This window comes from Neopsephotus bourkii, unplaced genomic scaffold (genome assembly GCF_033783945.1).
Source record: "Neopsephotus bourkii isolate Nb327-2 ecotype Australia unplaced genomic scaffold, CSIRO-AGI_Nbou_v1 NB_1624, whole genome shotgun sequence".
Classification (NCBI taxonomy): Eukaryota; Metazoa; Chordata; class Aves; order Psittaciformes; family Psittacidae; genus Neopsephotus; species Neopsephotus bourkii.
In genome coordinates this window covers 6,580,325-6,595,309 of record NW_026902099.1, presented here as the reverse complement: position 1 = coordinate 6,595,309, position 14,985 = coordinate 6,580,325, and the positions used below count along the sequence as shown (strand labels likewise).

The 14,985-nt window shown below is 40.8% G+C and overlaps 1 protein-coding gene across 1 annotated transcript; it reads left to right on the top strand.

Moving 5' to 3' along the window:
* The first annotated feature begins 3,622 nt into the window (after positions 1–3,622).
* On the top strand, positions 3,623–14,985 carry LOC133222918 (hyaluronidase-1-like). Its single transcript, XM_061373112.1, has 3 exons — positions 3,623–4,540; positions 11,063–11,152; positions 12,178–14,985. Exons 1-3 carry the CDS (start codon positions 3,623–3,625, stop codon positions 12,604–12,606), a joined length of 1,437 nt encoding a protein of 478 aa, XP_061229096.1. The 3' UTR covers positions 12,607–14,985.

Below are 14,985 nucleotides of genomic sequence, written 5' to 3'. Positions count from 1 at the left end.
TTGAAGAAAAAACAAGCAAATAACATCCTCTTTAATGAATTTTGTATATGGGCATATCTCCCGTGTGTAATAGAAAGTAGCAGGAAAAGTGAGATGCTTTAGCCATATAAAAGATAGGCATGTCACCTAGGCAGCTGACGCCTCCTTTTCAAGGTTAATGCAGACAGCTGAGTGACTGCTTCCATATAGTGTTAAATAGGAATTTATAGTAGCTTTGGGAAGTGTCCAGTATTCACTGGAGGCCCCTGAATGGTCCTTGACCAGACCTCTAAATTCTAAATAGCTTAAACGTGATTAGAAAGATTCTTGCCCTTCTTTTTTGTGGGATTCAGCTTGCAGATGCAGACATCTGCATGTCTGCAGTTGAGCAAGGTATCCAGGCTTTTTCATGACTTCAAGGAAGATTTGGTCAATCCATTCAAAAGACCCTTTAGAACTGTTCAACATGTCCTGAGATAAACATTTTCATTTTGTTACTTGTGAAGTACTTGGTCCTGAATACCCAGCTCTAGGTGATCCTGCTTGAGCAGGGGTTTGAACCAGATGTCCCCCAGAGGTCTCTCCCAACCTCAACCATTCTGTGATGCTGTGATTTTAAAACCTTGCCAGAGACAGTGACAAGAATTAGTCAGGAACTAAAAATATAACTTAACATTATCCTGTACTGTTATTTCCTGGCTTATCTTTGCTATGATTTATTATCTGCAATATTGTAATGCTTAGGGCTGTCAGATCTAGGCAAGAACTGTACTGTATTAGTCATTATACCTGACAAAAAAGATGTAATTATATGTACATAATAACACAAGGCTGAGCAGTATCAGCATTTGGATTGTGGGAACAAGCAGCTGGGATATTTTCCCAGATTTTTTTCCTCCATAGGAATTAACTAAAGGTCTTTTCTCTCCCTCCTGGCACTCCTCCCATTTCATCTGAGCTATAGCTTTTTGAGAAAACCTTTGTTTATATTATAAGCTTGTTCTCATGTACTGCAAAGTGATCCAGCCCAAATCATGAAAAAGCCTTTGCAGATGTACAAAGTGAGTTTGCTGCATCAAAGAACGAGTGCAAAGTCCTGTGATGCTTTCATCAGTTTGCATAAAACAGGAAGGAAAAGAGTTTTGGTGGCTTTTGTTTTTTTGTTCTTTGTGTTTTCTCAGCCTATGGTATTACTTAGATGATTATGCAAGACTCTGCAGGAAAACAGAAAAAGATACCAGTTTCAAGCACATGACTTCCTTCCGGCAGATCAGTGAAGTGAAAATAACCTGGCATCCTTTTCCCACAGGCATGCTTGTAGGTAGCACCAGCCTAATGACCTGTAGCAATGGCCCGTTTCACTTAAGGATGTTATCCTTACTAGGATCTAAACGATTGTGTGCAAAGTTTCCAAACTTGGGTGCTAAATATATATTTAGGCAGGCAAAGCAAGCAGCCAGAGAGGAGGCAAGGAAACAGGAACATAAAACCCTAGATTGCTGACAAGGGCTTGCTCCCGGAGGGTTCCTGCCTGGTGGCTTCTTGAAATCCTGCTCTTCACTTTGCTGCCCCTAGACACTGTTTACTGCAGACTGCCTTCCTCCACCTCCTGGGGAGGTTCTCGTGTACCAGGCCACAGGTCAGGAAGACTCAATGCTTTTCTGGAACTGAGGATGGAAAAACACAAGGTTGGGGATAGAGGAGAGAAAGGCAGTTCTATAGGAGACAAAAAGACAAGCGGAGACTTTAGGGAAAGACAGAAGATCGGGAGAGCATCAGCAGATAGAAGAAACATCAAACCCAGAGGATGGAAGAATGGCAAGGAAGGACAAATTACAGGGGGAGTAATACTGGGTTTTAATACTTTTGAAAGCCAACAAATTTTCCAACAGTGAAAAAGTGTTTTTCTTTAATAAGACTGCTGGCAGATTTAGATAAGGGTACCTGCAGCCTTCCTGTGTATCTGGCATCCCATTACAGATTAAAAGATAATATCCAAGGATTACTAAAAAATCTAGTATTTAGAGTGGTGTGTTGACTGCAGTGGTTTGGAAATCAAGAAACCTACAGATCCTAGCTGTGCACTAATGGATGGGTACATGCAAAGAGCCTTCCTTCTCTAGGAACAGTTAGGATATTAACTGGTGTTATCCGAGTGAGAAAATACTAGCAACAAGTGAAGCTAGACTAATTACAGTAAGACTGTTGGGTCTGACTTTACAGGCAAGGAAAGAAGTCAATCAAAATGGATGTAAAGTAAGAAAATGCCCAGTTTCAGGACATTTCAAATTCACATGGCTAGTTCATGAATTGAATCTGCACTGCAGAAAGTGATTGCAGTAGTTTAACATGTGACTAAACTGGAGAAACTTGACAGATATAACAATCGAGAAGATAAACCGTGTTATACCATAGATGTGGTAATATTTGTAACAGCAAGCAATTTTTATCAGCTCTGGATTCAAGCTGATTTATCAACTTGACCCCACTCTGTAGTGTTTGCTCATCAGCTCCAGTAACAGGCACTGTATTTCCCAGCAAAGAGACCTGAATGACAGCCGCAGGACAGGGCTGAGCTGTCCTTCTTTGGGAAGAAGCAGGAGCAGTATTCTGGAGCAGCTGACTGCAGGCAGGGGGTGGACAGCTGCCCCATGTGGTGCAAAGTGGGGCTGGGGTGGCAGAGGTGCCAGCAGCCCTGCCGCTCTTCCTCCTCCCAGAGTACTGATAGTCCCCGAGTGATAACAACACATCCTGAAAGGAATAATTAACGCTAATAGGCCCCTACTGCTACAAACTAGGTCCCTTTTTTTAAAGATGGAGCATGCTTTTTTGGCTAATTCAGATCTACTTAACATAATCGGTTTTCTTTAATATACTGATATTTAATTTGTTTCCAGTATAATCAGTAGCTTAAACCATTAAGTCATTAATAGTATCACCCTCGTAGCCTGAAGACTGGTTATTACTACTGCATTTATTCATTTAGAAAAAATTAAATTCAAGTGTAGGTAACAATACAGTTTTGGTTGGGGTTTTTTTCATATATGCTGAAAATTGCAGCATTTCTGAGTTCCCGATTAATTTGTGTGAGTTACAAGTGTCTGCCTTTTGTTTAAACTACTTTTCCTATTGTGACCATTAGCATATACAGATATTAAAGAAGGCATTAGCCCCACTGTAATGATATTCTAGGCAAGTCTAGACTGTAGCAGACTAGTGGCTTGGAAGCTGAAGTTTCAAATGATCAGCACATTCATCTTCATATTGTTGTTTTTAAGTTATTCTTTCATTAGCTATTTTTTTGCACACATCAGGGAGCAAATAAGTGTTAAGGAAAGGTCTGAATCAGCTGTGGGAGGTGTCTGGGTCAGAGGGAAAGACATAAAAAAGCTGAGCATTAGAACAGACTTCCAGACAGTGAAGTTTATCAAAAAGTCTTTGACAGCACTTGAGAATAGGCTACAAGACTAGTTTTGCACTTTTCTCTCTGCTGGGTATAATGCTGACATAAGCAAATCAAACCAAAAGTCATCCCTTTGCCATCCTATCTGCCTCCAGGGTGGCTACTGCCCTTCTAACATGTCTTGTTTGATTTTTCTTTTCAAAGACACACCATAACAGTTTCCCAGAAAAGCCCCATGCCATGGATGCTTGGGTCAGATGTTTAGCAGTGTCAGTGCTGCTCGCTATGGTTGATGCTCAGCTGCCGAAGCCGGCACGGGCCCCTCTGGGTCTGCACAAGCCTTTCATGGTTGTTTGGAATGCGCCGACCGAGCAGTGCAGGCTGCGGTACAAGGTGGACCTGGATCTCAGTATTTTTGACATTGTATCCAACACCAATGAGACTCTGAGTGGATCCAATGTGACAATCTTCTATCACACGCACCTGGGATACTATCCCTATTACTCAGATAATGGGGATCCTGTCAACGGAGGGGTGCCCCAGAATGAAAGTCTTACCAAACACCTCAATAAAGCAAAGTCTGACATTGACTACTGCATACCCATGAAGAAATTCCAGGGACTTGCAGTCATTGACTGGGAAAACTGGAGGCCCCAGTGGGATAGGAACTGGGGCAACAAAAGCATATATAGAAATAAGTCTCTTGAGATGGTTAGGAGACGGCATCCTCAGTGGTCAGAGGACAGAATTAGGAAAGTGGCTAAAGAGGAATTTGAAGATGCTGGCAAGAGTTTCATGAACAACACCATCCTTCTGGCTGAGCACATGAGACCAAATGGTTTGTGGGGTTACTACCTTTACCCAGACTGCTACAATTACGATTACAAAGAACACCCTCAAACATATACAGGGAAATGCCCAGCCATTGAGTCTGAGCGCAATGACCTCCTGCTCTGGCTGTGGAAGGAAAGCACTGCTCTCTACCCTTCCATATACCTGGATTATGTACTGAAGTCAAGTCCAAATGCACTAAAATTTGTTCACTATCGGGTTAAGGAGGCAATACGTGTTGCCTCAATGGCTAGAAAAGACTATGTTTTACCTGTGTTTGTTTACTCCAGGCCATTTTATGCCTACACTTTTCATGTTTTAACAGAGGTAAGCAGACAATTTTAGAAATGTAGAGAGCAGAAAAAGCCTCTTAAAAAAAATAGCTGCTAAATTTTTTTCTTCTATAACAGCACTTATTAATTTGTTTTTCACATTTAAGGTGGACCCTCTAAAAGGAAGTACTGTACAATCTCTACTGTACAATCTCTACACCTTTCAAGAGTTAATACTGCAGTGCTTTGGTCTACTTCTGTAGGATAATATCATATATTTTTAATGAGGGCAATTTAGAAAGAAAGTACAAATAAAACATTTCCTTAAGGAAGTAATTCATTCCAATATTTTAATTCTTCAGGACAGCTTGTGAAATGAACTTGACAAATTTTCGTGAAGTTTAAAACTAATTAGTGTAATGGAAAGATAAACTTTCATGAGAAAGGAGCCTTAGGGCTTTTTTGTTTATCTGAATGTAAATTCATTCAGTATAGAAATATAGTCTATATTCAAGTATAGTCAAGTAAGGTAGTCTGGCCTGGAGTTCCTAACTCCTGCATGGTGAGCATTGGCCATCTCACTTTTCAGAATTATGACACGTTCAAATATCTTCATGATCCAACATTTAGTGCTAACACTGCAGAGTTAATTTAATAAAGAAACCAAGTTTTTGAGTCATGCAATGTTCCTTCAACCAATGATCAAGTGCAATAAATATACAGTGTTCACAACACTGATGGTAAAAATACACGCTTACAAACACCAGACTTTCTGGGTATGTAATGATTGTGGCTCTGCCTGTTTATGCACATAATAGAGAGGCACAGATGCTTATTAATTTCTCTAGTAGTTGTCCCAAGTTCCAACAGTTTTACTTTGATCTCTATGAATTCCCTAAGAGGGAAGGGAATCTGGGGCAGACTCCTTGACAGCTCAGGGCATCTGGGGGTGCTCCCTCCCTTTGGTTTATGGAGAGCTGTGTGAGAGCTCGCTTCTGCAGCTGATAGAGACAAGTTCTTGACTCAAACCAGAACAGCCAGAGGGAGAGAGGAGTTAAGGGAAAAAGCAAGTCAGTCCAGCAAACCCCAGGCTGCACATGGCTTCAGCCTGGAGCTGGAGCTGGGGAGGTGCAGTGGAGCCCTAGCAACTTGAGAAGTGTTTCAGGCTGACCCCAGGAACCAAATGGTGCACAGAAGCAATCATGAATTCAGTCTGCCTCATTTTTGAGCAACTGGGAACTCTTTGGAGCTATTTTCTGTGTGATGTGGAAACTACAGGTCCTAACTGACTCAGAAAACATGGGATTTCAAATAGGCAAGGCTGCTGCTGAAGGCAAGGGCCCACTGGGGTCAGTGCAGTCAGGATTTCACCCAGAACACCTTCACTGAAGAGCCCAGGCTGTGAAATAATTGAGCACTCTTCAACTGCAGTTTCTAATAGTATATTTTTATAATATAAAATAGTCCTTTGATCGACATAAAAATACCACAGATGTTATTGAGAGGTATGAAAACTAATATGCTGTTACCAGTTATGCTCAAGTTCAAAATCTGTGGTGGTATAAAGTTATTGTTTTACCTAAAGCTATTTTCTGAACAGTACAGCAGTAATGACATTCCTCTTATGTTATACTTTCTAACTCACTGGCCTTTTTTCAGTTGCATGTAGCCATTTACTTTTGGATGCTTTAAAGATCACTTTACAACTCTGCAGCCAAGGAAGATGCCTGCGTAGCCAGAGAAACATCTTTGGGTTATACTCTATTGCATATTTTCTAATAAGGACAGAACCAAGCTCTGCAGTCAGCCATGGGTCAGGGCTTGACGTGTCTCCAGGCTATGTGTGAACAGCCTGGGGACTGCCAGGAACTTGCAGGGTTGCACTTCAGAAAAATCTAAATAGGAATGATAGGAAAATAATGTTCTTGGTTTCCTTCATATCCCTGAAGCCATCAAGGTCTTTTAAATATCAGTTTGTGTGTTCAGATTTTAGACTAGACTGGAGCTTCTCATTTGATCTATGACATGCCCACAAGTGATGCTCACAGACCTACAGACAAGGCACGAAAGCTCTAAGCTCCAGCAATGATGTGCATGAATGTGGCAAGGAAAGGAGACGGTGCAGTACAATAACATCCAGGCTTAATGGCCATATTAAAACTAAGATAGCAGGATAAAAGTTACCTGAGCTCTGACAGGGACTGGGGTCAGGAGAACTGCTGTCCTGTTCCATCAAGTCCCATGAGAACTGTGATATTCTGGTGCAACAGAAATAATTCCTGGCACATTCAAGCTTTGTGTATGAGCTCTTCTGGACACAACATGAAATACACTGAATATCACAGTGGAAGAAAATAGAATGGTTGTGAGTCAAAGTCACTGAGGGAGAGACACTGGTCTAGCAGACCTCCAGAAAGACGTCAGACCCAGGTCCTAAGCAGATGCTGTAGTTATGTGTGCTGTACCTTTCACCCTGCCTGCACCTGGAAATCAGGTGAGTTGAGCATAAGGTGTCTGAGAAATTCATTCTGCTTTTTTTCTTGGAAACAATTTATAAATTCTGAATTGGGATCCTGATCATTATGAAATACAGAGAAGCAGTTTGCCATCTGTAGGGTATATAGAAACTATCTGCCTTGACAATCCACTTAAGTGTGTGGGAGAGGGAAGATAACACAGTAACATCTGTGCTTCCTGAGTAGATGGCTGCAGTCATTAATAGAGCAGGTTGACAACTAACAAATGGTGAATAATGACTAACAGTTCTCTCGCTCACCTACAGATAGTATTCTCTGATTAACAGGTGTGCATGTTTACAGAGGCCATTCCCTGCAACTGCCCCATGCTTGTGCTGCCATTCCTGAATACAGAAAAAGCATGTCTTTAACTAAGACTAGTCAAAATTTAAAGGAAAGATTTATTTCTCTTTCCTCAGCATGCAACTAGAACTGACTGTCCTGCTTCCTCTCGGGCTCTAAAACTGAAATGCCTTAGAGCACCTCCTATTTTTTTACTGTCTAATGCAGTCAGTTGGCTGATCAGAATATGGAGAAGCACTGATAGAAACTAAAGCTTCTTCCTCCCTGCCAAATCAACTCTCTGCTTGGAGATAGCCCAACATAATCTTGAGGATCTTTGGTTGTTGCACACTGCCCCCAAAAGCTTGAATGAGAATGAGCATCAGAAGGGAAGAGGCTTTGTTGACTTTTTTATCACTTGGAGAAATATCAGACACTTCAGTGGCAGCTGACCCATAAAGTTGCCTCCCCAGGACAGTCCTCTAACATGGATGGATGAGTCTGGTACAAGGAGTGAAATAGGATTCTCCACCTAGAAAAATGCCAAGATGCTCATATTTAAAATGATATCTAGCATTTTTTAAACTTGCATGTATTCTTCCATATGAGGTACTTCTTAATCTCAGACAGAAGAGCTGTGCCAATGAGCTCCCAGTAATGCCAAGCTGTGCTGTATGGTAAGCGGTGCTAGGTTCAATCCCAAAATCAGGACTGATGTGTCTGAGGCTGCTGGTAGAGCTCATGTACCTCACTTGGGACTTCACAGAGGTACCTCCCTATCTCTGCTCCCACTCTCACCCATTATGAGAGGCATATTGCTTTCCTTTCCTAAAAATACCCAGATGTGGGTGAAACTTTCATTTTCTAACCCTGTCTGTGGCAGGGGAGGGTGGTGGTGGTGTCACCCTTTTTGGGTGAGTGCTGCCCACCTCTGGTGTGGGAGCTCTTTTCTCCGTTCTCTTCCCAGGCTCATCAGGGTGAATCCAGCACCCAGTGTTGGACACCAGGAAAGAGTTAAGAAATTACCAGACCAAAAGTAACAAGTGTATGAGAGAGCAAAAATAAAGAATGTGGTGTAACCTCCTGTTTATAGATTATTCAGGGAAAAGCCTTTCTGTGATAATGGCTTTTGAGATACCAAACGAGAGTCAGTCATTCAGTAAAAGACATAACTGGGTCTAGAAGTTACAGTCAGAAATATTACTTCTTTCCTTTTGGGCAAGTTACCTAATTATTAAGCTGAATTCATTATAAGTTGTATTCAGGTTCCCACTTGTTTCTTTTGCTCTCCACTGAACCTGTATTGAATTGGAGTAAAGTTAAATGGCATCAGAAAAAGAAATGGCACCCCTCTGAACACTGTGTGTAACCTCACCATGAAAGTAACCCCTGATGGAGGGTTAGCTGGAGATTATGTACCTTTTAAACATAGGGGAAGAAAGAAAAATTCAGCCCATGTCTTTCTAATTCTCTTTCCTCCTGGGGAGGACTCTTAGCACTCAGACTTTGTCTTAAAGGATACAAAAAGTGGACATGTAAGGTGGAAGAAAAGTGTTTATATGACAGCTCATACAGTTTTTGTTTTTCAGTGAGCTGCTGTTCTCACCAGTATCCAAACCTGTGTAGGTGCTACAAGAATCGTTTAAGCATCCCTAGGGGAATATGCATTCCAATCAAATGCCAGATTTTGGCCTTAACCTGAGAAAAGTGCTGAGTTTCTCAGCATTGGCAAAGTGGTGATTCAAGGTGTGGGTTGAAAGTGGAAGTGTAGGTGCCTTGAGAGCTTCAGCTGTGAAATTACCAGTGCCATTGGACTTCACACACCCAGAGGACTAGATGAACTTTAAGGGTCATGCTCTTTTTTGATTATTTTATATCCATATGAATTAGACATGAAGTGCTGAAATCCCTTTGTGGATCTCAGTCAGTAACAAAAGAAAGAGGTGGAACATGAGGGAATAAAAACCGGATTTACTGACTTAGGTCAAGCACCCTAACTCTTATAGCATATTACTTACTTATAAAATCTTTATTTTGGGGCTTGCTCAAGTCTTAGCTCATACATCAGTGCTAAATAGCTATTGATTATTTATTTTGTCTGTCTGAAAAGGTTTCATTAACTTGTTACTGAGATATGAACCATGTTAGTGCTAAATCATTCAACCATCATGTGACTAATGTAGAATCACAGATCAGCCTCTGTAATCTTCATAAAATGCTTACAGATGAGGAAAGCCTGAGAATCCTCATTACCAAGAGGTCAGGCTGTGTTTCTCATTCTCTTAGCATTTAATATTTTGATCCTTAATTCACATACTTTTTTTTAATTGATAAATTAAATTCCCATAGGTAAAACCCCTCACACATAAAAGTAACACCTACAGCCCTCACCACTATCCTTTTATAAAACTAGCATCAGACTGTATACTTCTAAGAGTAATGACATTCTCTAAAAATCAGCTTGGGTGATCAGCAGCAACATGAATTTCAGGCAAGGCCAATTATATCCCTCTGAATCTTACACTAAGAGCCAGGAGAGAAGCTCTACTTTTTCAGACTTCTGCAGGTTTTGCTGTACTCATTTCTCCAACCTTTAGTCAAGGGTCAAGGCCTTCTATTTTTATCTCTCAGGCCATAAATGCTTCAGGAATGGGGACTCCTTAACTATGCACTGGAAAATCAACAGGCCCACTTACAGAGTGAAATAAAGTATTTAGTAGTAATTAACAATAATAACCTGGTTCTTCCACTTTGCCGTTTTGCATTTCTGAGGTGCCACCACCATACTGTGATAATTTTTCTGGTCTTTTGGATTGTATTGTCCTAAAAACAGGTAAAAAGACTATATCAAAGATCATCAGTATCTTTCTAATGGAAATTGCTGTTTCTTCATCAAATACTGTAGTATCTGTCGTTACAAACACTGATCAGGAACTCCTTTGTTGTCCGTTCTTGTAGACAGAAATGGTTTTGGATGTAATTGATCACACTTTGAAATTTGAGGGTGGAAGATCCTTCTTCCATGTTTTCTGAGACTTAATTGCATTTCTCTAGACACAACAGTCATGGTCTCGTGGAATGTCTTTAAGACACTTGTAAGGTATGTTGCTAGGTTGTTGGCAAGGCACCAGTGACTCCTGTTCTACACAGTCTGTGTCTGGTAGAGCTGTGTTACTGCTGTTGCTGCAACTCCACTGCTTATTGGTGCAGCTCTAAAAGTGGACGTGGTTAAGTCGGGTGCAAGTGTTGGCATTGTGTAGCACTGGGAGAGACTTCTTTTTCAAATATATGTTTCCTGGAATAATGGCATTCATGCTGGTAGTAACAGAAGCTCTGTAAATGTATTGGCATGGCTAAAGCAGCACAAGTTAGACTCCTGCCTAGAGCCTATCAACTGCAACTAAACGCTGTAAGGGTACTCCAATGGTGTGTGATCATACTTGTCATCATTTGCCAAAAATGGTGCCTATGTAGGTATGGCAATCATTCAAAGGCTGGTAGATAAAATAGATCATTCAAAACTTACTCTACCAGGTCTGCTGGAGGACCCCTTGTGAATAATTATTTACTAGTCACATTAATGAATGCAACCTATGCAAACTTGTGGAGACACACAGAGGAGCTTGCTAAACTAAACAGTGATTTTATTGTGAAGAATATACCACATGACCAACGTTTCCTTGGGGTGGGTGGGAACTGATACCCATCTCCCAGTTCATTTTTACTTTTATTTTTTTATCTTTGGTTTGATGATGTCTGGTTTTGGCCTCTTTTTTCAGAGGGATCTGGTAAATACCATTGGTGAAAGTGCAGCTTTGGGAGCAGCTGGAGTTGTTCTTTGGGGGAGTATGCAATACGCCAGCTCAAAGGTAGGTCTGTAACAGTTTATTAGTATTTAGGAATCACCTCAATACCTCTTCCTTGCCACCATGCACTCCACAGAACCTACCTATCTTTATTAAAGTCATCAGCTGAGGATCATGGTTTAGTGCTACCTTCAGGTCTCAGCCCTATACTTTCATCAGACTGAGAAATCCCATTGCTTCAGAGAACATTGCTTTGGGCAGGTCCTTTGTAGCATCATGGAATAACGAGTCCAGGTTAGAAGAAAGACATGTTTTGAAACAATAACATAATAATATAAGCACAGTTTGTTTTACCTTGTTCTGCAAGGCCTACCTCCTCCTCCCAGGTTCTTCAAGCTTTCATAAATAATCCTTCTTGAAGTGATGGAGGTGGCAGGAGGCTGCACTGGGGTTCTGCAGAAGCAACGACAGACAAGCCCTTGCTTCTAAACCTGGGCTGGGCTTTGGTGCCTACTCCGCTTTTCATGCAGTCTGCTCTCTTCCTGCTGGAGTCTCTAGAAAAGCACTGCTGACTTGGGCAGAAGAAGAGGAAAATATGAACTGGGACTTTGTAGCTGCAATTGCAGCAACTTCTGTGTTGGTTTCTGAAAATGGCGTGGCTCCTTGGAAACTGAAGGAGTTGGAGAGATCAGGACCAAAGTGGTGGTTCAATATGTGCTTTAAAACCTATCGGTCCCAGGCACTGATCCTTGTTAGCAATTACCAGAAATCTCTACTTAAGGAACTAGGTAGTCTCAGCTTAGCATATAAACTCCTCTCTTTCTGCTTACTGGGACTCCTCCCTAGTCTAATATTGGATGTTTCTATCAAGTATCCAAGTAGAAAAGGTAGTAAAGGTTAATACTTTGTTAATATTACCCATGGAATTAAGCTTGTTTAAACTCCAGTACATAAATCCAATGAGATTTATCTCAACAGATTACTTTAGCCAAGAACAGTTTTTTACTAGCATCTTCTTATTAGATATAATAAATTTGGACATAATGCTAGGTACTGAGAAATGTGTCATGGTCTTTTATTATCTACAGGAGAGCTGTTCAACTGTGAAACGGTACATTGATGGACCCTTAGGACATTATGTTATTAATGTGACATCAGCAGCCAAACTCTGTAGCAAAGTCCTTTGCAAGAAGAATGGAAGATGTATCCGCAAAAACAGTGAATCTTCTGCTTATCTCCATTTGTCACCCACTAATTTCAAGATCCAAGCCCGTCACTCAGAGAGAGGCCTCAAGTTCCAGGTGACTGGTGAACCCAGCCTGGAGAGTATTGAAGCCATGAGGCAGAGATTCATCTGCCAGTGTTACCAGGGCTGGACAGGAATATTTTGTGAATTGCCTGAACAAAGGCTAATGGAGCGCTGGGTTCACATTGTGTTCAGTAGATCAAGAAAACAAAAGCCTTATGTCTTCCTCTTAGCCATCATGCAGCTTATTCTGCTCTGTACTACACACTAGTCTTCTGAGGCAGTGCAAGGAAGTAAGAATGGTGCCACTAAGGGTTCTGTTTCTTAGCCAATTTTTATTGCATGGGCAAAAGGTACTGTTGATTAAACAGTTATTTGTTTTCTTCATCTGCCATTCCTGAAATTGCTTCAGACATTAAGCATTTTGAAAGCAGCTCCCTCTTTTTTACAAGCTCCTTTACTTTTAACTCATGTTTTACTCATGTGTTCAATAGATAAAGCTTCTGCTCTGACAGTGAAAGCTTTACATCAGTAAAAAAGTCAAACTTGTGCTGAGAACCTACAGGAGAGCTTTGCCACTGACCTTTTGCTTTGTCGTGTGTAATGGCAGTGGGTGACAGCAAATGTGAAGGTAAAAAGCTTATTTTTGTGTGGAAGAGAAAGAATTAAAGTTGAGAAAAGCTGACAGTTGTTAAGAACTCTTCCTTTAAACTAAAGCTAGGATGTTTTACCTTTACAAATACTTTTTGATTGTATACATTCTACTTTAGCTCTTTTATTCAGTTCAGAGTTTGCTAAACTTCAAGGGGAACTTACACATACTTTAGTGTATTGAGAGCATAGAAATTATTAGCCCAGTTTTGCTGAGTACCTATCACCAATGTAGGTCTGTGTTTAAACTGGATGCTCCTGATTTGTATTATGGTGTCCTGTATTCTGAAACCAGAGGCAATGTGAAAATGCTGTAACTCTCATTCACTGTGTCAGTGAAATGTGTTTTTAAAATGTTGTGTGTCACTTTTTACAGAGTTTGCATTACTTCTGTAGGCTTATAAGAATAAACTTGTGACTTATATACACAATTTACTTAGATAGCATAAATTCAATTAAACTGACATAAGGCCCTCATCAGCTAAAGTTCTGCAACTCTGGGGGAAGTTTATATAAGCGACAAAAATGCTGTGGGTAAAGCGGTAGCATTCCTGATTCAGTCTGTGGTGTATATTCTCTATTAGGGTACATTGGCAGAGCTTTATTAAAGTCCGTAGGGGTCTGTCAGTTATGTCAGGTGTAAATTTGCCCAACGGCTCTTCTTTAGTCTAGGTTAGCACTTCACGCAGAAGAGCATGAGTGTTTCTGGTAGTGTATCTACCTGGAAACTACGTTTTTTGAGTTTGGCTCAGATATTTCTGTGAAGAACTGAAAGCCCAGTTCTGCACCCTCATTGCCAGGTTGTCTGAAGTAGAATACTAAAATCAGAAATTGGTCTGGGCTTCTTAATAATTATTGAAGGAACCAAGTATCTAAACAAGACATGACAGGGGAGCATATCCATCCAAGGATGTGGTGTACTGCCACGTGAGCTGAGACTCCTTGCAGTGACCAGCCCAGACCTCAGTGCCTCACCATAAATCAAAGCTGGAGTGGGTAAAGGTAGCCTGGAGTGGCCCAGCTCAAAAATGTGGACATTTAACGTGCTTTCTGAAGTCCTCTTCTGCCACTGATTCTTTAAGATGAAAACAGATGAGAAAGGCTTGCTGGCTGAACATAATCATGCGAGCATTTGGGGTTTCATCAGCTTTTCCAAATGCAAAGTTCTCTGCCAGAGTCGGTCTCTTTCTAAAAATGGGAACAATATTGTTATAGAAAAAAGTGCTAACAGCCCTCACAGACAAAACCAAAAGGATGAAATTTCAGAGCCGTTTGGATTTGTAACACCATGCACAACTATGCATGTGTACATTTCTCCTGTTAAAATTCCTTGCTAAGGTAAAAAAAATGTTGCTTAAGTTAAAAGTTATCTTGGTTTTGCACTGAAAGTGTTTGATGTAGACAGTAAATTAAAATTGCACATCATGCATAATAAGAACACATGAATGTTTTTTGCCAAAGAAACTTTGATACCTTTAAGATGCTGTGATAGCCACTTTTTGTTTGTTTATGTTTCAGGAAAAGTAATTTCCTGTCAATCTGGGCCAGACTCAGATAGCAGGAGTATTTGCAAACACAGGTTGCTCTAAAAATAAGTTGGAAATGCTAGTTCTGTACACTTCAACGGATGATACTGGCTGGGAACAGTACAGATTCTCAGAGACTCAAGTCTGATCCTCCAAAAAAACGCAAGTTAAAACAATGCTGTCACGTACTGCTTAATTAGATTAAAGCCCTAATTTGTTCTCATTCAGCAAGGTCACTGTGTGCTTTCCACATACCACAGCACGCAGCAGTAAGGAGCAGTTAGAGGTCACATTCAAGAAGAGGGGAGAGCTCTTTTGGTAGCTTCCCAAAGTAAGTGTGTGTGTTTGACGTTTAACTGTGCTGGTTTTAAGAGTTAAAACACACCGGTTTATTCCTTGTTTAATGTCACCAGAATAATTCCAAGGTAGTATTTTTCTGGCTCAATGAATACCTTGCTTAAGCTGTGATAAGC

Coding starts and splice junctions, on each gene's coding strand:
- LOC133222918 (XM_061373112.1), top strand. CDS start 3,623: ATGGATGCTTGGGTCAGATGTTTAGCAGTGTCAGTGCTGCTCGCTATG. Junction 4,541..11,062: donor CTTTTCATGTTTTAACAGAG/GTAAGCAGACAA, acceptor CTCTTTTTTCAG/AGGGATCTGGTAAATACCAT. Junction 11,153..12,177: donor TGCAATACGCCAGCTCAAAG/GTAGGTCTGTAA, acceptor TATTATCTACAG/GAGAGCTGTTCAACTGTGAA.